Genomic DNA, 23,382 nt, shown 5'->3' on the forward strand with positions numbered 1-23,382 from the left:
ATACAGTGTCTAAAGTGTCTAAGGAGAAAGTGGGTGCTGTCCTGTTGCATGTCCTTTGAACCATTGATGGAAAAGACAAGCAGTAGATACTACTGGCACATGGGACCTTTATAGACAGCATAGGATCCATTATCCAATCCCCTGCAAGTAGAAACCTGGGAGAAATAATCCTCTGAACACAGAGAAAACAGTGAAACTTCCTTAAACACTTGACAATGGTAGATGTTACAATGCACTATGCCCAACTGTGATGTATCTTTTGTGCTGGGCAGAGTCTCTGAATAGCAGAATTACTACATTTTTTGAAGTGTCTATACCAGATCTGCAGCCATATCCTTATATAAATAGATCATACTTCCATTAAAAAAACAGCAATCACACCTTTATCCTATATTAAATGAGGATTATAGAGGTGATGTGGTGTATCTGGTGTCATCAAGCTGTAAGCAGCAAAATTGAAATTTAATCCTCCATCTTTCAGTTTTGGAAGCCAGTGCTCCCATTACTCTATGATGCTAGACGATTAAAAGCCACTCAAGCCATTTATTGTGCTCTAGGAGACCCACAGTGGTTCTGAATTTCAAGTTTGCCTGCCACAGAACTATTTGAATCAAGATTTGAATTTTTTTGTAATGGAATGGGAGTTGCACAGACTTCCTAAAATGGGTTAATGGGGGTCACTGGACCACTAGGTCCTCCACATTGAGAAATCTGCTTGTAGCAGGGGTCTGCAATATTCGGGACACAAACTTTTACCCGGGATACACAGACAGGTTTTAAGTGGTTTTCTCTTCTATATCACAGGTTAATGGAGGAAAGTGGCTTTTCTGTTTGTAGAAGCTATTGCTGATAAACTAATGAGGTTGGTATTAACTGTTCAGGGTTCTGTTTCCCAGTACCACTGAAACAATCCTTAATTGACTATTCATGTTTAATTCAGACACAGGCCCGGAGGTAAGAATCTTGAAGATGTGTCTGGCCCTGGACTCCAGTGCTTTAGACACACAGAGAAAGACAACAGGCCTGATTTCCATCTTGCACAACTCTTAAAGAGCTCTTTTTGCCTTAATTTCAGCTGCCAATCATGGTGAGCCCATTCACATGCTCCAGTCTTATTCATAATTTCATTTTGTGGTTAGACAAAACTATCAGAATTGGACAAAGTTATCTGATTGAAAAATAATATGTTTTCTAGAGATTATGGTGACCTCTCTATTTTGCTGATTTACATACACTTTCAACTCATTTTCTTTCACAGTAGGAATCTCAGAAGCCTTTTCCAATAAAGTATATTCAGCAGCTGCTTTAAGGAAATGTTGTCAGAATAAATTAAATTTACTCAGGTGTATGTACATGGTATTATATCCTCGTGCGTTGACTTCCAGAACACGGCACCTCTGTGGACATGAATAGAAAGCTAACACAGGGCTTAAAACCAGGGCGGAGATTGAGAGAGTGACATGAGACCCATTCTTGTGTCGTAGTAAACACATTTGTTTAAGATTGGAGTTGTTGCCGGGCGTTGGTGGCGCATGCCTTTAATCCCAGCACTCGGGAGGCAGAGCCAGGTGGATCTCTGTGAGTTCGAGGCCAGCCTGGGCTACCAAGTGAGCTCCAGGAAAGGCACAAAGCTACACAGAGAAACCCTGTCTCGAAAAATCAAAAAAAAGGAGTTGTGTTTCCTCAAATTCTTTTCCTCACTCCTTAGGTAGTCACAATCCAGCCACTGCAATAGCCTGCTGGGCTTGCTCATATGGTACAGGTTTATAGTCACAGAGCAAGATGAACAGACTTTCCTAAACCTGTGCATAAGGGATTCTAAGACAAGTTTCAATTCCCTGGCTTCTGTGAGTGTTGAGTCCACACTCAACACTACGGTGTCTTCCATCCAAACCCAGTATCTTCTTCTGGTTGCAAATGATGTAATGACTTACCATTAGTCCTTATCATTTTGTTTGTCATGTGTACAGTTTTTACGAAAGAGCAAAGCAGGTGTGACCATTTTTTTTCCTAAAACAGAATACCTAGTACTTAATGAAAAATACATAGACAATAAACATGAATCTCCATACACTTGTGTTGACTTAAGAAAAGATTTACTGACTAGTGTCTTTACTGCAGGATCGAGGGAAAATATGAGGAAACAAAACATAGATACCCACATGGAACCCAGACTCTAGCCAGAGAATGATCAGTCAATATTAAATACAACATGAATGGGTGAATATGGTAGATCAGAACATAAGAAGTTGTATAGGGCAACAAAAAAAAAAAAAAAACTCCAAGGAAAGCTGCAAGTTGCATTCGTAAGAAGTGGCATGGATGGGGTTCAGTGACAAAGTGACCAGACACCAAAACATGAGCATCATCCCAGAGAGTCTACAAGCCAGGGATGACATTACTGACACACTGGGACACCATTTTCCCAGTGTTTGCATGCAACCACAACATATGTACACATTACTTATGATTGGAATCGTAGCTTACTGTTTATAGATTTGTCTAATAGTTATGTGACATCTATATAGTTGAGAAATGACAGTACTGGTACCCACATTTAAACTCTCAATGGTTAAGGTACTGTTAATAAATTTATTTTGATGATTGATTTTTAGATGAAAGGGTATATTCTTTCATTCTGGAAGACAGCAGGTCCTTGGTTGATGACTCTGTATTATCTATCTTCAATTGTTTTTAGGTATAATTTTAAGCTGTGTGATCTTTTTTTTTTCCTTTGCTCTGGCTAGAATGGGGACTGCTAAGAGCAGGGGCCAAGAAGACACAGTTAAATAATTGTATTGCCCCCCTTCTCTCAGTTTCCTCACCCACAACAGGGGATCAATAAAGCATTCCCACCTCGGAGGACACTGGTGCAGATTACCTAATTAATGACCAACACTGAACAAAGGCTGATCATTTATTATTAGAGAAGTACAAAAATTCATCATCAGATTGTACCTTCCTGGCATCTGTTGCCTTGGTAACCAGATTTGCAGGTGCAACTACCATTTTTGGCACTGCATTCCAGGGTGTTCTCCTCCACACACTGACATTCCACAGAACAGCCAGCTCCATACATCCCCCTGGGACAGCCTGCAAGCAGAGTGAAGCAGACTGGTCACCTGAAAACCATGCTTTGTTTATTTGAAAGTGTTAGTGCATAAGCATGACATTCTTTGGGGCCTGATTATAAGTAGAATAACGGGATCATCATGACTGCCAAAGAAAAATGAGGCAACAAATGTCTTTCAAATCAGGCAATTCATTTGCTTTTTGGCAACTGGACATGAACAGTGAAGGCTGAATTACTTAAAAGGCTGCAGTGATGCTGGGAGAGAGATTGCTTCTCAAACGTGCTCTATTGCTGCCTGGACTTAATATTCTCCAAGGACTGCTTTGGTTGCCAGGACCCTCATCATCCTGCTGCAGCTTGGAGATGATAGACAAGCACTTATGTGAAGGTTGGCCATTGTCCTTACTCCCTCTCATTATATGGTAATCAGAAATAATTTTACATCGCACAGATTACACAAAGCTTCCATTGTGACAGTGATATTATCTTGACTACTTCTGTGGCAAGTGCTGCTTGTCCTGTCTTCTTTATTTTCCCCAGGCCATTGAGTTTTAGACATGATGCAATCAGGGCTGAAATTCTAACTTGGGAACCCCCTGCCCTTGTGTTTAGGATAGCATACCGTAGTTCATGCTTCTTCTCTCTTCCTCTTTCCCATTCTCTCGGCTGAGTTCTTAGAACAGCTCAATTCCCTTTCCAAAACATATCTCTGACAATTATTTTGTTTCCCAGTTATCAATTCTCAAGAGACTTCTCAAATGAAATGTGCTTTAAGGTGCTCCTGGGCTCAAAGTAATTGTTTGGTGTGCCCTGATGGTCTTTGCTGTGACATGCTGCCTGCAGAAAATGCAGTGAGTTGTGGTGCTTCCCTGGGGGACTGGAAATGACATTAGTAGAGTTCATTCTATGTGGTGGTTATGATGGCTCAAAGCAAATCCCAGTTCTGGTTGCCAGGGACATTGTGAATAATCTCTAAAGCCAGACAATCAAGAGAGCCATATGGACTCTTCAACAACGGCTCCAGTTCTAATAACAAGTGATCGTTTTCATGACCTCCATGTTCCATAGAGAGCATTAGACTCCTCAAGACGAGGGTCTATCTTGTTCTAGGCTATTCTGTTTATTCTAGAATATTTGCTTGGAAACAAGTTTGGATAAAAAGAAAAAGTGGAACAGATCTCTGTGGGCAATCTAGTATCAGGCATCGAGATAGAATATCCAACAGTTGTATTTTGAAGTCCTGATTCTCAGGACCTAAAAATATGACTTTACTTCGAGTATATCAAGGCGATAATGTGTTAAGATGAGGCTGTATTGGGATATGTTTGTTTCTAATTCAATACATAATGAGCTTACAGATAGAGGGATTTGTCCAGAGACCTGCATGTTGTGAAAGCACCAATGAAGGGTGGTATGATGATAGAAGGAATTTCCTATGGCAGGAAGAGGCCTGAACATCATCAGAGGGACCAGAAAACCACTGACACCTTCAAACTGGGCTCCCAGCTTCCAGAACTGTCAGACAATGGATTTATGTTTTAAGGTACTCAGTTTGTGGCATTTGGTATGGATAGAGAAACATTGATAAGTTGTAAGACTTGGGGTCCTAGGAACTAGTCAAATGATGTTCATAAGTAAACCTAGAGGGAACTGGGATGTGTGCACTCTTCCTAAAGATTGTGTCTTTCAAAATGTTAACCATTATTACCACCACCATCACCATTATCACTACCACCACCACTGCTACAACCACCACTACCAGCATTCCCTCCATCACCACAGTTACCATCACCACCACCACCACCACCACCACCAACCCCTCTATCACCAGTTACTACCACCATCACCATCACCACCACCACCACCACTTGTTTGCTAGTTTTCTCTTAAGTCTTTACTGTTTACGGTTGCAAGTAAATTTAAATATGTGAGCCTGTTATTCAAATCCTAAGAAAGTCAATTTTTGTTACTGAAAAGTGATCTTCCCAAACTTTTTGACCAGATTTATTGACTCAATTTTTGTGCTCAAAGATCTGATGCTATCATATAAAATATTCAAAGGTTATAATTTCGTATTGGATATATCTTGCTATAACTCAGGGCCAATAACAGAAATGGTACTCTGTTTCTAGCCTCACACTATTCTAAGCCACTGTCCTTCACACAGGGAGAAATCATGCAGTGGGCCGTGACTTACTGAGATGACAGAATCTTCCATAGTGCCCTAGGTCACATATACAGGCTCCATATATCCTGTGGCAATGGCCATTGTTGGCACAGTGACATTTTCTTTTGCAGTTCTTTCCAAAGAACCCTTTCAGGCATCCTGCAGGGTATGGAAAAGAAGTAAATATTAGCTCACATGCAGAAATTGCTACAACCTTTGTTTATAAAATACAAAATCTGAGAATCCACCCCATCTGAAAAGTTATAGGCAGTTGATAGGTTTGGGGAAGGAAAGTCACTCCTCTTTAGGGAGTTGGCCAATGGTAGGTTGTTCATGTCCCAGCAGAGGACCACATGCACATATGGGCAGCACTACATGTATGTAAGACATACAGCTAGGGAGGAATGGAGGGTGAGGTGCACTAGAGAGAGTTGGAGTGAAGTAGTAGAAGGTAGATATGAGGAATATTCATTCTATAAATACATGAAACTTTAAAAATAAATCTTTTAATAGTACTTTGAAAATTTCTTACAATGTATTTTGATTATATTCACACCTTCTCTTGCTACACTTCTCAAATCACCATACTTCCCTTTTATACCCAACTCGGTATCTTCTTACCTTTCTTTTAAATACATCAAGTTTAATTTGTGATACTCATGGATTCTTAGATATGGGATCTTCTGCTGAATTGTGGTAGAACTACTAGGGGCCACACTCTTAAAGAACAAGGATTATTCCAGAAGTTATCAATTGCCAAAAGCTCCTCAGCTAGGGGTGGGACTTCATGACCACTTCTTTCCATACTGGGATTGTATGAGCTTATGCAGGTCAAGTACATGCTGTCTCAATTTCTATGATTTCACATGCACAGTTGCCTTGCTGTGTCTGAAAGACACTTTTGTTTTAGTCATCCACCATCTCTGGCTTTTAATTATTAATATAATATATTTATATTAATATAATTATATAATATATAACACACACACACAGCTTAAGGAAGTCCAAGTATGAGACAATAACTCAGCTGGTAAAGTGCTTGTGGTATAAATGAGAAGACTTGAGTTCACCGACCAGAAGCAGATCTTTGGATATTTGAAGCCAGCCTGGTCTACGTAATGAATTCCAGCTAGGTCAACATAGTGAAACCCTTTCTAAAAAACAGACCAAAACAAACACCAAGACCCCATCTAAAAAAACCAAGGTGCACAGCATCCTTAGGAATGACTTCTGGTGTCCACACATACCTGCACAATGTGTACCAGCAATACACACACACGCATGCACGCACGCACGCACACCGGAACAATGTTGTCATTCTGGTTACATGGAGAGGAACGAGTGTTTTGTTTCGGTGTTTTTGCAGATGCACACGCATGATTCTTCATTCTTTGCTTGAAATCCTACTGTGACTCGTCAGTGCTACAAACTAAAAGCTCTACACTACACTGCAATGGGTGGTACAAAAACAGAGCACAACTGCTGTTGAACTCTCAGAAGTGCCAACAGCCCTACCTTCAAAATGTCTAACTGATAAACCTGTCTGGGTTGGACAATGGCCTTTAACAAAAGAGAAATTACAAGTTTTAGAACAGCTGGTTCAAGAGCAGTTAAATGCTCAACACACTGAAGAATCTACCAGCCCTTGGAATTCTGTTTTGGTTATTAAAAAGAAATCTGGTAAATGGAGAATGGTAACAGACCTAAGAGCAATTAACAAGGTAATTCAGTTAATGGGCTCTCTACAATCTGGAATTCCTTTGCCTACATTGCTAACTAAAGGATGGCCTCTCATAGTTATTGATTTAAAAGACTGTTTCTTTTCAATACCCTTAAAAGAAAAAGACAGAGAAAGATTTTCTTTCATGGTGCCTACTTATAATAATTCTCAACCAGTTAAGAGATATCAATGGAGGGTTCTCTCACAGGGAATGTTGAATAGCCCAACTCTGTGCCAATATTTTGTACGACAGGCGTTGGAAGTAATATGTAGACAATTTCCTGAATCTATAATTTATCATTACATGGATGATATTTTACTAGCTGATTCAAACACAGATACCTTAGAAAAAAATGTTTGAAGAAGAAAAGAAAATTTTGCCTTGTTGGGGATTACAAATTGCTCCTGAAAAGATACAAAGAGGAGATTCTATCAATTATTTAGGATATAAGATAGGTCTACAGAAAGTTAGACCCCAAAAGGAGCAAATTAGGAGAGATCAATTACAGACTCTTAATGACTTTCAAAGATCATTCGAAGACATTTACCCATCTATGAACTGTTGGTGGGGTAAAAAATGATGAACTGAGTAAAGTGTTCAAAACCTTAGAAGGTGACAAGGACTTAAATAGTACAAGAAAATTATTACCTGAAACGAGAGAGAATTGGCCTTGATGGAAAAGAAAGTACAATGTGGATCATGTGGATCTAAAGATTGATTGCATTTTGGTTATTTTACCCTCTAAGCATTCTCCTACAGGAATTTTAATTCAGAGGGAAGATATTATATTAGAATGGATATTTATAACAAATAGAGTAAAAAATTAAAAACTTATGTGGAAAAGATCTGACTTGATTTTAAAAGGAAAATCGAAAGTTTGTCAATTAGCAAGAATGGACCCAGTAGAAAGAAAGAAAGCTGTAGTATTTTTAACTAAGGATGACATTGACAAATTATAGGCAGAAAGTGAACCTTGGCAAAGAGCTTGTAGTAATTTTTTGGGAGAGATTAATAGCAAATATCCCAAAAGTGATAGAATTCAACTCATAAAGAGAGCTGGTTGGATGGTAATGCCTCCAGAGGTTGCTTTATCATATGGGATTATTTTAGCTATCCTGGTCTTTTGTTTTTCCATATGAAGTTGAATATTTTTCTTTCCAAGTCTGTGAAGAATTGTGTTGGGATTTTGATGGGGATTGCATTGTATCTGTAGATTGCTTTTGGTAAGATTGCCATTTTTACTATGTTAATCCTACCAATCCATGAGCATGGGAGATCCTTCCATTTTCTGATATCTTCTTCAATTTCAATCACCATCCCTGACCTCAAGTTCTACTATGAAGCTATAGTAATAAAAACAGCTTGGTACTGGTATAAAAACCAACATACGGACCAATGGAATCAAATTGAAGACCCTGACATTAATCCATGCACATATGAACACCTGATTTTTGACAAAGAAGCCAAAACTATACAGTGGGAAAAAAAGTATCTTCAATAAATGGTGCTGGCATAACTGGATGTCAATATTTAAAAGATTACAAATAGATCCATATCTGTCACCATGCACAAAACTCAAGTCCAAGTGGATCAAAGACCTCAACATAAATCCAGTTACACTAAACTTAATAGAAGAGAAAGTAGGAAGTACTCGTGAACACATTGGCACCGGAGACCACTTCCTAAATATAACACCAACAGCACAGACACTGAGCACAACAATTAATAAATGGGACCTCTTGAAACTGAGAAGCTTTTGCAGGGCAAAAGACACAGTCAATAAGACAAAAAGACAGCCAACAGAATGGGAAAAGATATTCACCAACCCCACATCTGACAGAGGATTGATCTCCACAGTATATAAAGAAATCCAGAAACTAGACATCAAAATACTGAACAATCCAATTAAAAAATGTGTTAAAGAGCTAAACAGAGAATTCACAAAACAAGAATCACAAATGGCTGAAAGACATTTAAAGAAATGCTCAACATCCTTAATCATCAGAGAAATGCAAATCAAAACAACTCTGAGATACCACCTTACACCTGTCAGAATGGCTATGATCAAAAACACTAATGACAGTCAGTGTTGGAGAGGATGTGGAGCAAAGGGAACACTCCTCCACTGTTGGTGGGAATGTAAACTTGTACAACCACTGTGGAAATCAGTATGGCGGTTTCCCAGAAAATTAGAAATCGAACTACCTCAAGACCCAGCCATCCCACTCTTGGGCATATACCCAAGGAATGCTGATTCATGCCACAAAGATACATATTCAACTATGTTCATAGCAACACTATTTGTAATAGCCAGAAGCTGGTAACAACCTAGACACCCGTCAACTGAAGAATAGATTAAGAAAATGTGGTACATATACACAATGGAGTACTACTCAGCAGAGAAAAACAATAACAGCATGAAATTTGCAGGCAAATGGATGAAACTAGAAAAAAATCATCCTGAGTGAGGCACCCAAACCCAGAAGGACAAACATGGTATGTACTCACTCAAAAGTGGATTCTAGATATAAAGAAAAGAACAATCAGGCTATAACCCACAGAACCATGGAGGCTATATATATAGCATGGGGGACCCTAGGATGACTATGACTTATAATAAGTTTTGGTTTTACTCAATTACTGAGCAGCCTCAATGAAACATTTCACTATTAAGAATTTATACTGTATCAAGCTGATAATAGAAAAATTAATTAATTAATTAAAAAATTAAAAATAAAAGAAAATTTTGAACTATTTAAACAAACAAACAAACATATTTTGCTAAAGTCAAAAGGGGGAACTAGGGACTCATTATTCCTCTCTACATTCTATTCTTTCCCTTGTTTTATATATTTTAAATTTTTATCAGTGGATTCTGCTGGAGTATATGCTGCAGATAAGCACTGGAGGGCTCCTGTTGCAAATCACCCTCTGGTGCAATAGAAGGATCTTTCTACTGGCACTTGGAGGAGACCCGATCTGGTATTGATGTGGGCCCAGGGTTCTGTTTGTGTCTTTCCTCAGGACAATGAGGTTCCTCTTTGGATTCCTGAGTGCTGAGTGCACCCTGTGACTGCTGCTGAAACCCAACATGGCAGAGACTGTAGCTAGAGTTTTCCTGCCTGGCCCACAGTCAGGACAAATCTTTGTCACCCGCCAGTCCCACAGCTGCTCAGACCCAACCAAGTAAACACAGAGACTTATATTGCTTACAAACTGTATGGCCACGGCAGGCTTCTTGCTAACTGTTCTTATAGCTTAAATTAATCCATTTCCATAAATCTATACCTTGCCATGTGGCTCGTGGCTTACCAGCATCTTTACATGCTGCTTGTCTTGGCAGTGGCTGGCAGTGACTCCTTCTGTCTTCCTGTTCTTTCTTTTTTTCTTCTCTGTTAGCCCCGCCTATACTTCCTGCCCAGCCATTGGCCAATCAGTATTTTATTTATTGACCAATCAGAGCAACACATTTGCCATACAGAACATCCCACAGCAAGAGACCTATTGGGCCTTCATGAAAAAACTCTCCCCTTCTGATGCCAATGGGGATTGAGAGTCCAATATGGCCAGCTTTGGCAAGCATTAACGTAAGTCTAGGAACTGTAGCCACGTGGTTGGATTCTCCAGAAGGTAATGTATGGTAACTGCTTTTTCAAGTATGTTTGAGAACGTGTCACACAGACACCTTGGAGATTAAGGATAACCCTGAAGGTCATTGACCTCCATTTGATAACAGTTGCATGCCAGCTAAGCCTTTTCATTTTCAAAATCCTCTTCAAGCTGGTACCTACTTTTCAGGAGTGGCTCTGTGCACCATTCATTGGCCTCCTGAAATTCATTTAGCCCTCTTTGAAGATACCTTAAAATTTATGAGCCTAAATGTGGTCATAAGACCATTAGTTATGTTCCTTGTGACCTGCTTGTTTTTTTCTTCATGGTTCTTAGTTGTTCTTTTGCAGAACTGCCAGCTTAAGTTGTGCTGGGATCAAGAAAAATGGCCCTTAGCTGTTCGTGTTCCCTGGAGTTGTAACCATGCCAGTGGATGCCCACACACTCCAGAAGAGAATTTGACATTGCTGCTGCCATTGTTGCTGTTATAGCAGAGGTGGCCACTGCTGCTACTGTTTCTGGCATTACCATTTCATAATTGCTTACTACAGCTAGCACAGTGGAGACCCTGGCAGCAAAAGTAGCTACCACAGTTAATTAATCTTTCATTCTATTGGGCATGATAAATTTATATACATTTTGATTGGCTTTGAAAATTATAAACTTATAAACTCAAGTTCCATTTGCTTTTGGGATACCATCTTACAAGGACTCCAATTTGCAGTAAGGCTTGTTAAGGAAAGGAATGGCTCACCATACTATTGACACCTATTCTGGATTTCAGTGGGCAACTCCTATGAGTTCTGAAAAGGCTGATTCTGTGATTACACACCAATTAGAAGTTATGGCCATCATGGGAGTACCTGTACAAATTAGGACAGATAATGCCCCAGCATATGTCTCCAGTATAATGAGACAGGTTTTTTGTTTTGTTTTGTTTTGTTTTTGCCTATTACAATATAAAGCATGTTACAGGTATACCACACAATCCCACAGGCCAAACAGTCATAGAAAGATCAAATTGAACTTTAAAGGAGATGCTAAATAAACAGCAACAGTTAACAATGACTTCTAGAAATAGATTGCATAATGTTTTATTAACCTTGAATTTTCTCAATGCTGATGAGAAAGGAACAACAACTGCGGAGAGACATTGGATGACAGACAAAACTCCTGAACTAAACCAACCAGTTTATTTCAAGGATGAGTTGACCTCAGAATGGAAACCAGGGTAATCCTACATTGGGGAAGGGGTTTTGCTTTTGTTTCCACAGGAGAAGAAAAGCTATGGATACCAACAATTAATAAAAATTCGATTCAAACAGGAGAAACCCCTAGATGAGAAGTTAAAGCTCATCCCCAGATGTGACATCTCTACAAATTGTAAGAAAAACTTAACATACAAGGGTTGGGGCAGGGTTCTGGTTTTTGTCTTTACAGGATAGTAGAAATAACCATCTTCCAGAAAACAGAAGGCCTTGGATATCCAAATATCTACAACAGATGATAAGAGTCTATTGGTACCAATCTACACAGGGTAAAATCTTACTGCCTAACAACTGTATCTCTTTAACTCTAGAAAAGTTATGGTTCCAATTCAATTATATATAAAGCTGGCCTTGGATTTGAAAGTTGGCTTCCTCCATCTCTAAACCCGAGCATAATGCTAAAAGAAAAAAATTTAAGACATTCTGTCTCATATCAGAAGAGCCATCTGGTGTGGAACAGAAGAAAACCAATAAAAAGGACCATTGTCACCAAGATTCTACTTCTCTCCGTGCTTATTCTTGATTTCTCAGAATACCTTTTTATATGTCATGTTATCTTTAAAACCAAACTTTCCACTTTGATATTAATAATGCTCAAGTTTTCCATAGTAAAAAAATAAGTCTTCTCCAATGTCAATTTCTGAAGTCTCCAGAAGCAAGATGGGGCCCCACAACAACAACTCTACCCAGTCCAGAATGATGCCATGGTACCTAAGAACATTACTCATGATCAGCTTCGGACTGAAAACTCTTCAGGATAGTTCCAAGATGAGATGGTCCATCACACTACACTTTTAGCCAGAAAATCAGACAATCTTATCTATTTCTGAGACTAGTTGCATACTTTATGAATAGCTCTATTGAGATCTAACAATCTAAGCTCTCTTACAGCACCCGACAGAGATACCATTGCCTTCTAAACAGCAGGAAGTAACTATCAGAGAATGACCCCCCTCTCCCAATGTTTCATTTTTCTCAGGGTTATGGGTGGATGGTTGTACATTGGGGGTCAAACAATGAAATTCAGACTCAATATTCTTTTTTAGATAAGAAAAAGAGGAATGGATAAGTATAGGATATTAGTGTAGATTATTGTATTTACTAGTAAACTATTTTAGTAAAATATCAGTCTTAGATAATTTGCACTGATATGGATTCTTGTCTATTGATACAAATGTGAACTATTTTTATATTCCTATTTAAGATAAATTATATATTGATACAAATACAGAACTATATTTGTTGTAATGTACATATATTTCTACTCCTGTTTGAAATGTTTTGTATCTTGATACAGATGTAAAATTGTATTTGTCATATTGTATGTATTTTCTACCTCTATTTAGGATATTTTGTATATTGATATATGTTTAGGATTATTGTCATATTGCATATTATACTATATATACATTCATACCTCTGTTTAAGCTATTTTGGGTATTGTTACAATCTTGAGGTCATTGTCCTTATATGGTACATCTGCTTACAGACTGTTTATCTTGTTATGGGAAGCCTTAGTCCTTAAGTTATTTTAGTAGAGAAGACTTACTGAGCTATAGTCACTCATGCTTGTCATTTTTATAGTTATGTTAGTTAGGTTCTTTAGACTTACAGAAACATATGTCAGATGGATAAGTAGTCTTCAAACACTTCATAGACCTAGAGAATATAGCATTTTAATGTTTTGATAACTTGGAATTCCTTTGACATGAGACACGATTGCTCCTGACAGCACTGATCTGATCCTGAGAGAATGTTGGGCTTCTGAGACATTTCCATTTGGAAGTTTGTCTTCTTCTTGGCACAAAAAAATGGCCTATTGGGCAAAGAAATGCCCTTGTTTCAACTTTGACAGTACAAATACTGTCCCTTTGATACAAGCAGGACACAAGTAAAAGCGACTCTTGAACTCTGCCAAGAGAGTGTAGGATAGTCTTTCAAAAAAACTGCTTCTGAGAATGGTCTGACAGATATTCTAGGTCTGTATCCAATTTGAATGCACCAACAATACTGAGAAAATCTAGGTGACTGTCCAGGCTGCCAGCTGTCTCTGTCTACTCTTGCAAGACTCCTGAAAGTTGCTTGTGTCCTTCTCCCATTTCTCAGGTATTATTATATTTCTTCTTGGGTCTTTGATGGAATTGGAGACTAACAGTTATAATTACAATCTTCTTGTATCTTAGCTAGAACTTATTAAGTATTAGATTCAGGTTCTTCAAGGTAGGACATCTTTTGGAAGGATTTCTGTAATGTACCATTTACCTATGTTCCAGACTCCTCTGGATTTCAGTATTAGTTTCCTGTTTGGTGTTGTTCTTGTTGATGTAGTTTCATCTTGTCTATGTCATTATCCCTTATTCCTCTGGGACAATATTTGGTAATCATCCCTATTGTAGATAATTTTTTATTAGGTTAGAATTTTCTCATTTAGACAAAAGTGGGAGTTATAGTGGGTAGCTGTTCCAGCTTTGACCTTGAAACACTGCCCCTAGAGTGACAGCAGATAACTGCCACACCTGCCTATGATCTACCCCTGGGGCATGGCGATGGTAACTCATCTCTCCCGGATCCTGTAACCAATCCCTTTTGGCTGTAAGTTACCCCAGAAATAAGCCTCTCTTGATTACCAGATAAATTATGTGGAATTGCCTCATTAATTACAGTTATACTGCACTACAGCCACCACACTGGCAGAATTCCTGCTGCACCACTAGCTCCGCGCATGTCTTTGCTGCTATCTGAGGTCCTCGACACACCACATATCTTCCCACCTTGCTCAGGAATGCCCTTTCCTCATGCAGCCTCACCTCATCTCTCTTGTTTCACTTCTCTGTAAGTCTCTCTTTGTCAAAATCTGAATCTTGCTATGGTCTTACTTCCAACCATGCATCAGTATTTAATTTGCAATACCTATCAACCTTTATAATCTATGTTTGTCAAACCTGGTCACAATATTCAAAGGGCAAGACCAGGATTGTTTGTTTGTTTGGTTGGTTGTTTTCTGTACCAGGGTAGTCATTCCTGGCAGACCTCATTGCAACCATTTAGTGTATTTTTTAAAAGATTAAACAAATATTTCTCAGAGTGATAAGAACTTGGATGGCTATCAGGAGCCTTCCTATACTCCAGAATGGAAAGTAAATTTGATTTCCATGTTCCCATGGACTGTGAGAACCTAATGAACTTCCCAATAGATTCTAGCAAACTCTGGGTAATACCATGTTAATTACCTTTCTGCCTTCAGTAACTGAGCTCTGGCAAACCAGTGGAGGAAATGTGGCCTTTACATTGGTTTCTATGAAGAATCTAGGCACGGTTATCGCTGGCATTTTGTGAACCATAATTTCTCTTCTCCTGTTCTCTTTTCCCCTCTCTTGCTCTCTGATTTCATCTCCCTCCTACTTTTGCCACATGGACCTTACTCTTTTCTCTCTTTTTTTCCCCAGAAAGAATAAGCTCTTCCCAGGTCCTTCTTCTGGATCCACATCCACAAACCCAACTTTTTCTTGAGAAGAAAACAAAATTCTTTTCTCATATCAGGCTTTATCCTGGCTTGCACCACAGATACCCAAGTGTTTTAGTTACTGTTCTATTGCTGTGAAGAGACACCATGACCACAGCAACTTATAAAAAGAGACATTTAACTGGGGGCTTGCTTACAGTTTCAGAGGGTGAGTTCATGACCATCATGGAGGAGAGCAGCATGGTAGGTCAGCAGACAATGTGCTGTAGCAGTAGCTGAAAGCTTACATCTTATCCTCTAGATGAAGGCAGAGAGAGGGTGATACTGGACCTGACATGGACTTTTAAAACCTCAAAACCCACCCCCAGTGACATATCTCCTCCAACAAGCCACACCTTTTAATCCTTCCTAAATAGTTCATCAACTAGGGAGCAAGCATTTGAATACCTGAGCCTGTAAGGTTCATTATCTTTCAAACAACCACACTAACAGCTCTCATTTTGTTCTGTTATGCTTGCCGTGGCCAAAGCAACTATATTCTTGTCCATATAGACATAGTCTTTGAAGTCTTCATTTCCATTAAACCCCTACCCCAATGCCCAAATTAACAGTGGCTCATCTTACTGAGAGGGTATTCTTACCTTCTTCACAAATTTTCCCATAGACCCCTGGGGCATTGGCACTGTCCAGTCTGAGGATCACAGGTGCCTCCATTCCGACAATGGCAGATGCCCCTGCATTCCCTTCTTTTGGCCTCCTTGGAACAAGCTGTGAGTAAATTAGGAAAGGTGAGTGTGTAATGGAACATCCTGCCCATCACAAGGAAAGCCAGAAGGAGAGATCAGAGGAGATGTGGTCTTTCTATTAGGATGGCTACCACATCATTAAAATTCTTAGTACCTTGCAGACCCAGGGTAAAACTCTGGTCTAGTACTAGTTTCTATGATTTAATCACCCCAGGGGAATTCCAGAGGATACATCTGGTTAGAAAAATAATGACTTAAGGAGATGCTAACAAGGTTCAAATGCAAAACTGACCTTACTCCTTAAACTCTAACCCTCGTGGTTTCAACACTACCCAGACACATTTGCTGAAGAACTGTAACCAACCTTAATGAGAAACAAACTGTATCTTTTACTCTGAAAAATGTGGAGAAAACTCAGAGGGAGAAAATGTCATATTTTAAAACCAGCAATGAATGCAGCTAGAGTTCTCTTGGGGGATCCCAAGGTGTTTTGCATTCTCAGATTTTGATGAAATTAAGCAAATGACAATATTCTCTAGTATGTTCATTCTTTCAGAAGTACCACGTATCCAGAAATGTAGGCTGAGGAAATTGTGACTCTCTTTAACGTGGATACACATAACTCTTGAGATAATTGTATTAGCTATTTTCGTGGATATTTTACCATAAGTTTTATTCTAATGCTATATTAAGGATATTGCCTCCTACCGGCTTCAGATTCCTTTTATTTTCTCGATGTGCTTATTGATTTTTCTTTCCATCTTTCTATTTTTCATTGAGACAAGGTCTAATGTATTTAAGATTGCCCTTGAACTCATAAAGACTTTAAACTTCTAATCCCCCTTCCTCTACCTCTTACATGCTGGGATTACAGATACGCTCCAAAATTTTTGGTTTATGCAATGTTAGTATTTGAACTCATAGCCTTGTGAGTGTTAGGTAAATGCATTACTAACTGGGCTTAACCATTTTTTTTTTATTAATTTCAAGCCATAGGTTGCTGTAAAAGAGTGAGTAGGAGGGAAAGGGGGAAATACAAGTTAAAAAAGAGAAAGGGATTGGGGATGAACATTTGTCAAGTCCTATGTTGAGAAGTCTAAGTAGATATTTTCATAGTAGACCAAAAAAGATACTGGGATAGTCATCTACTCAGTAGGGAGGATTAGAGTTAGGGTTAGGGTCACCTCAGTTGGGAGCCCCATTTTTCTGATTTCTACTCAATTTTATTTTCAGTTTCCTGGGTTGCATTTAAAACGCCAATCATCTTTAAAATATATAATTTATATGGATTTTAAAGAATATTCCCACTCCCTTTTGATTAAGGAATCAGTTGAAACCTTTGAGTTGATTTGGATTATTCTGTCTTCCTTCTTAGCCTCTGCTTTCTGAAGCAGATCCTTCCAGAAAGGCTCTGTGAATACTCAGGGCATCTGCAAGGTTTTCCATGTATGAAGACATGGACATTTTTTCCTTTTATTACCTGGCTCTCTTTAATCTCTCAAAATGAGATTTGTATCAGCAGTGCTTTCCTCTGATGCTTCAGAAGTAGATTATATAGTTTTATTTCCCATGTTACCACATCAAGGACGATATGTTCAAACCACACAAGAATATCAATGGGCTTGCATGATAAAGCAAATCTCTATATTGTAATAGTCATATGATGACATTATATACATTTTATATTATGGAGTATGTGATCTTATGAGTCAATATAAGTGAGGGTCTCCACCAACATTTGTTCTGTCTGTACTGATGTGGTTGGCACTCCAATGTAGAATAACTCACAATAAATAAGAATTAATTGTACCTGACCAAGGAGTACACTCTCCAAGAAAGAATGTCAATACAATAAGATAGAGTGCTTCACATCTACTAGAAAGACCAAGGCTTGCAGAGGCCATCACGTGAAGGTTTACATGACAGGCAGAAATGAATCTTCAGAGTTCCTAGTAAAACAACAGCCACAGAACTAAAAAAGTGCAGAAAATCAAGTAGCCGGTGATTTAACTTCCTAGAAATAGTCAATTGGCAAAGACTATGATAAAGATTAAAAAAAAAAAAAAAAAAAAAAAAAAAAAAAAAAAAGAGGGATTTATAGGAATCTCGTTCTGGAAGGTTCCCAGTGACTAGGTATATATTATGTACAGACAGTGAGCTGCTTCAAATGGTCAGAGCAGCAGAGAACATGATCACAGGGACTCATGGGGAACAGCCTGATCACCCAAATGAGTCATGCTGGCCAAAAGATGTCACTGTGTCAGGACCTGGGTCCTATGCCTGTGACATGCAGTAGAACATACCTCTGCTCTTTTTTCCTTGCATGCATGGAGCTAAAAGGAAATATCTGCTCAATTATCTTCCAGATAACCATGAAGACACATATTTTTAAGTATATGGGAAAGTTAAAAAGAGGGGGAAAAAAACCTCAATGTATTTTATCACATGGAAGTTTTAACTCCTAAAAGCTGTCTTCATTTAAAACACAAATGAAATGATATTTGGATGGTATCATATTTAAATTTTTGATAGTTTCTCTTGAGAGATTTATATAAAAAGATAAAACTATCACCATTGGCTATGGTAATGTGATTTTCAAAGGGGGAAAGAGAGGTAAAAAAAAAAAAAAAAAACAAAAAAAAAAAAAACCACCAGAAGCAAGCCCAGCTAAACAATTTCACTTTTGAAAATTTTAAGCAAATTCACTGTACTTTGTAACATAAACCTTCCTGCTTTTTCCGTTGGGAATAGCTGGAACAAGTGCTGGTGATTTATTTGAGCACAGGGTTTTTATCAGACCAACCTTATTAGGAGCTTTTATTAATTTGTTTTGTGGGTTAGCAAGATTTTTGAGCATTACCTTCCCCTGAGAATATGAAATCTTTCCTTTCAGTCATATTTACAAATGCCAGCATCCACCATCATTCATTATTTACAACAAATATATTGCTATCTCTCAGTAAATAGCTAATCAGTATATTCTAGGGTGCCTTTTTTGAGGAGAACTCACCCAAAGGAGCTTGTCGGTCCTCACCAGTTCTTAAGGTGTTGCTTTCATTGCAAAGAATGCCAGTCCAGCCTTCTGGGCAGAGGCACCCGCTATTCCTTCGAGACACCTCCCCCCATTCATGCAGTCCTCGCAGCTCAAGCTGCAGTCCAGGCCAAAGGTGCCATCTAAACAGACTGTCATGGGAAACCAGCTTAGTTGGTTCCAAACTACACATGTAACCAAAAATAAAGCAAAATTCTTGATTCCCCAAAGAAATCAGATTAGGTATCTTTCCCAAGAAAATATGGAAGAGAACTTTAGCAAAGAGATAATTCTCAACACAGAGCAGATTTTATTTTGGTCAGTTATAATATTAGATTATTGTTCCTTCCATAATGGGCAATAGGGAAGAAACATAAACCAGGTCTATGACTGATTCTAGAGCACAAAAGGGACAGATAGCCCAGGCTTGTTATTCTTTTCTTTCTAGACTTTTCTATGGATATATTTTAAAGTAAATTCATATTGAAGCTTAACTATCATGTGTAAAGGTGCACATATTTAAATACACCTGCCAGCGGCCCACAAACTCAGATCAGGGTATTGCATATTACCTGTCACCTAAAATGTCAATGCTATTAGTCTCAAAAATAAAACACTACCATAATTTCTGACACCACACATTTCTTCTGAACTTTTCATAAATAGAATTGTAAAGTAAGTACATTTGTAGTCAGGTTTCTGCTGTGGGATGTCTTTCTGTATGTTGTGAATATGTGTTGCTCTGATTGGTTGATAAATAAAGCTGTATTGGCCTATGGCAAGGCAGCTTACAGGCAGGCAGGAAATCTAAGCAGTAGACAAGAAGGAAGAAAGGCAGAGGCGAGAGAGACACCAGCCTGCCACCCAAGGAACAACATGCCAGCAGACCACTGTTAAGTTACGGAACATGTGGCAAAACATAGATGATAGAAATGGGTTAATTTAAGATATAAGAGCTAGCTAGCAAGAGGTCTGCCCTAGGCCATACAGTTTGTAAATAATATTAAGCTTCTGAGTGATTATTTTATAAGGAGCTGCGGGACCATGGGGCTGGGTGAGACCAGAGAAACCTTACAGCTACAGGTTTCATCATCACAGTGTTTGTACTATTCTTCTACACTCTGTGTGCACAAATAGCTTTTATGTGACTATAGTATTCTATTTCTTACTGAAATGCAATATATTCGCCTCTTCATTCTCTTCTTGATGGATATTATCCTGCTATGAGAAAGCATAGAGGTATTCATTTACTCAGTTGTTTACACGTGGGCTCATGTTTTGTCCTCATCTTGGTGTGGGGGAGATGGGTGGATGTGGGGCCTTGTGACTGTACAGAGCTGATTTCCACTTTGTGCGTGTTCATCACAACTGTGTTGCTCACCACTGCACCTGCCTCACTTTCTTAACAGCTGTCTGTAGGAGTACATGGCACATCTCATGATTGGCAAATGATCGAAGAGAAGACAGCAGAGATGTAACTGGATTTCTCTCTTTCCAAACCTTGGTCAAACGATTTCACTTGGTCTATGTTTGTTGTCTCAACTACATTTATTCTGATTTTGACTAGCCAAAGCAGCAGAAATTTAATAAAGAAACATTTAAATATTCTACCTTTATGCAGAAGCATTTATAGATAGTCTTATAAATTAATTATAATACAAGTATATTACTGCTAGTTTCACTTTTATTTTTATTTATTTATTTAGGTGCATGTGTATATATGTATGCATATGCCATGGCACATGTGGTAAGGTGAGGAGATAACTGTTGGGAGTGGGTTACCTTTTTCCACCATGTGGGTCCTAGATATTGAACTCAGGTCATTCATAGTAGCAAGTCCCTTACTCACTGAACCATCAACATACTTCTTCACCCCATACTCCCATTTCTACAAATACCTTCATATTATCCCTTTATTGTATAAAAAATGGAAGTCAAGAGATGATAAATTTATAGAAAGCTCTGCAAAAGTAAAGGTTTTGGTCCCATATTTCTACTAGATCTCCTATGTCAACATTTGATGGCCTTAACTATTGATAATGAAGTTACTTGGACAACATGCCTGAGTTATCTAATGATGAGGATAGATTAACAATGAAACCATTCCTTCACTCACCCACTCTGTGCAAGGCTGTCAACTGTTGGAACTCTTCTGCTTCCTGGTCTTCTTCATTATTGTCTTCATCTTCATATGAAGCAATCAGAGAAGGATCAAGATAAGGGAACGGCTGAGGTGGGTTTTGAACCAGATGGCCTGGAAACCTCAGGATGTCTAGCACCTCTTCTTCCTCCTCTAGCTGTTCATCATCTAAAGCTCAGACCAGAGAGGAAGAGACTGGTTTTCAACACTGTAGACAGAAGGAGGAAAAAGCAAGCAAGCATTGACAGATAGCGAGAGTCTGAACTAGACAGCCAAGCAGGGGTGAATGATGGGCAAGGAGCTCTGAGCAGGCTCTTCAGAGGCCCATTGTACCAGCAGCCAGATGCTGCCCGTATGGGGCTTAATTACAGTAGACAGAGGACAAAGGAAATAAAGTAAAGCTAGAAAGAAAACGGGAGGAGGAGGAAGAAAAAAGAGGATGGAGGGAATCAGGACAGAGGGAAGGAATGAGAAAGAAGGAAAGAGAAGAGAGAAGGAAGAGAGAAAGAGAGGGAGAGAAGGATAGAAGGTGGACAGAAAGACAGAGACCTAAAGGAGGGAGGCAGTGAGGGTTGTGAGGTTTCCCTCACCAGCACCCTGAAGATGAGGAAGCAAAAGAAATTTAGGAGACTCAGCACAACCCCTTGGCTACTGACCAAGACAGGTTCTTCCATCACTTCCCATTCTGTAGCCTTCTTCACAGGCACAGTCATATGTCCCTATGGAGTTGATGCACAGCTGGCCACAGTCCACATTGATATCCAGGCACTCATCCACATCTAGGGAGAGTAGAGTTAACCAGCATCTGCCCTTTGAGGCACTGTGACCTTCATTAACCAGCAGCAGCATCCTGCCACGCAGAAAGCAAGTATATCCCCCAATGTTCAGGTATACCTACTGACTGGCTTTCATTCATTTGCAAGATTACTGAAGGGTGGCCACATAAACCAGGGATTTCTGATGCCTTCTTGAGTGAAGAACATAAGACTTAAATTCAATGAATCCAAGCTGTGTCTTATTCTGCAGAAATGTACTAACTTCTCAGCTTAAGTATGCGAGTGGATACTGACTTTTTTGTATAATTCCATGCAGGGTCTATGGAGAACTTTTGGCACAGAATAATACTAACTAGTCTGTTCTCATGTAACTACCAGATTTATGACTAAGTCTGACTTTATATTCAGTCAGTGTGTTAGATACACAGAAAGTCCCAGACTGAAACCACACTCCAGCTTCACCTCAGATGGTGCACACCTTACCCCTGTGTATACACCCAAGTGTGTGCATTTGTGCCATGCAATCATTTCTTGGCTCACTCCTCTTAGGAGCAGATGGTGCATAAAATGCAGCTTTTGTTGGCTCTGTTAATTGGATGGAAATGATAAATGGTAATATACTCCACTGTGTTTAGTGTATATAGATAGCACAGTGTGTTTTTCTTTGATCTATACTGAAGGGCTGGCTTGTAGTAGTTTAAAGCCTGGCTACCATCAGAAATCAGGATCAGTTTCTGTAAGCAATGAAACTCTACTTTCTCTGTGACATTAATGTCATATATTTGACTTGACACCGGAGTAGATAGTAATATTATGACCTCTGTACAGATTTCAAGAAAGTATGTTTTTAACAATAATAATAATAATAATTGCGAAATGAAAAAATCAATTATATATTTAAGATAATTTTGTTTTTAATTATTTTTAAGTAAGCATACAAAGCAATTGATTATACTATAGCATGTTTATACACATATGCCATTCAATTTTATTCTTTCTTATCTTCCCTCCTTGCCCTATCTTATCCTTTGTCCTTATTTTTAATCCCTTCCTCCCCTATAGTCTGCCCTTCTTTTATGTCACATGTATCCCATCTCTCCTGTATCCCATCACACTCTCTAGCCCCTCCCTCTTACCTTCTCTCCTGTATCCCGTCACACTTTCTAGCCCCTCCCACCTATCATCTCCCCCTTCCCTTTTCTATCTCTTTACTACCTTCATGGCATGAACAGATTTAAATTTTGATTATGCATATGAAAGAAAATGTCTTTTTGGATCTGCTTTATTTTGCTTAATATAAATGACCCCTCATTCATATACTTTTCTGAAAACTGCCTGATTTCATCTTTCTTGGGACAGATAAAATTCTGTTGTCTATATGTACCACA

The 23,382-nt window shown here is 38.8% G+C and overlaps 1 protein-coding gene across 1 annotated transcript in view; it reads right to left on the reverse strand.

Moving 5' to 3' along the window:
• LOC114695330 (EGF-like and EMI domain-containing protein 1) overlaps positions 1-23,382 on the reverse strand; it is a 695,481-nt gene that overhangs the window by 89,649 nt on the left and 582,450 nt on the right. The window contains 5 exon segments of the mRNA XM_037206530.1: positions 2,959-3,093; positions 5,271-5,399; positions 19,058-19,150; positions 19,153-19,230; positions 21,195-21,392. Coding sequence (XP_037062425.1) covers positions 2,959-3,093; positions 5,271-5,399; positions 19,058-19,150; positions 19,153-19,230; positions 21,195-21,392 — 633 coding nt within the window.

Source organism: Peromyscus leucopus, chromosome 6 (genome assembly GCF_004664715.2).
Source record: "Peromyscus leucopus breed LL Stock chromosome 6, UCI_PerLeu_2.1, whole genome shotgun sequence".
In the NCBI taxonomy this organism is placed as follows: Eukaryota; Metazoa; Chordata; class Mammalia; order Rodentia; family Cricetidae; genus Peromyscus; species Peromyscus leucopus.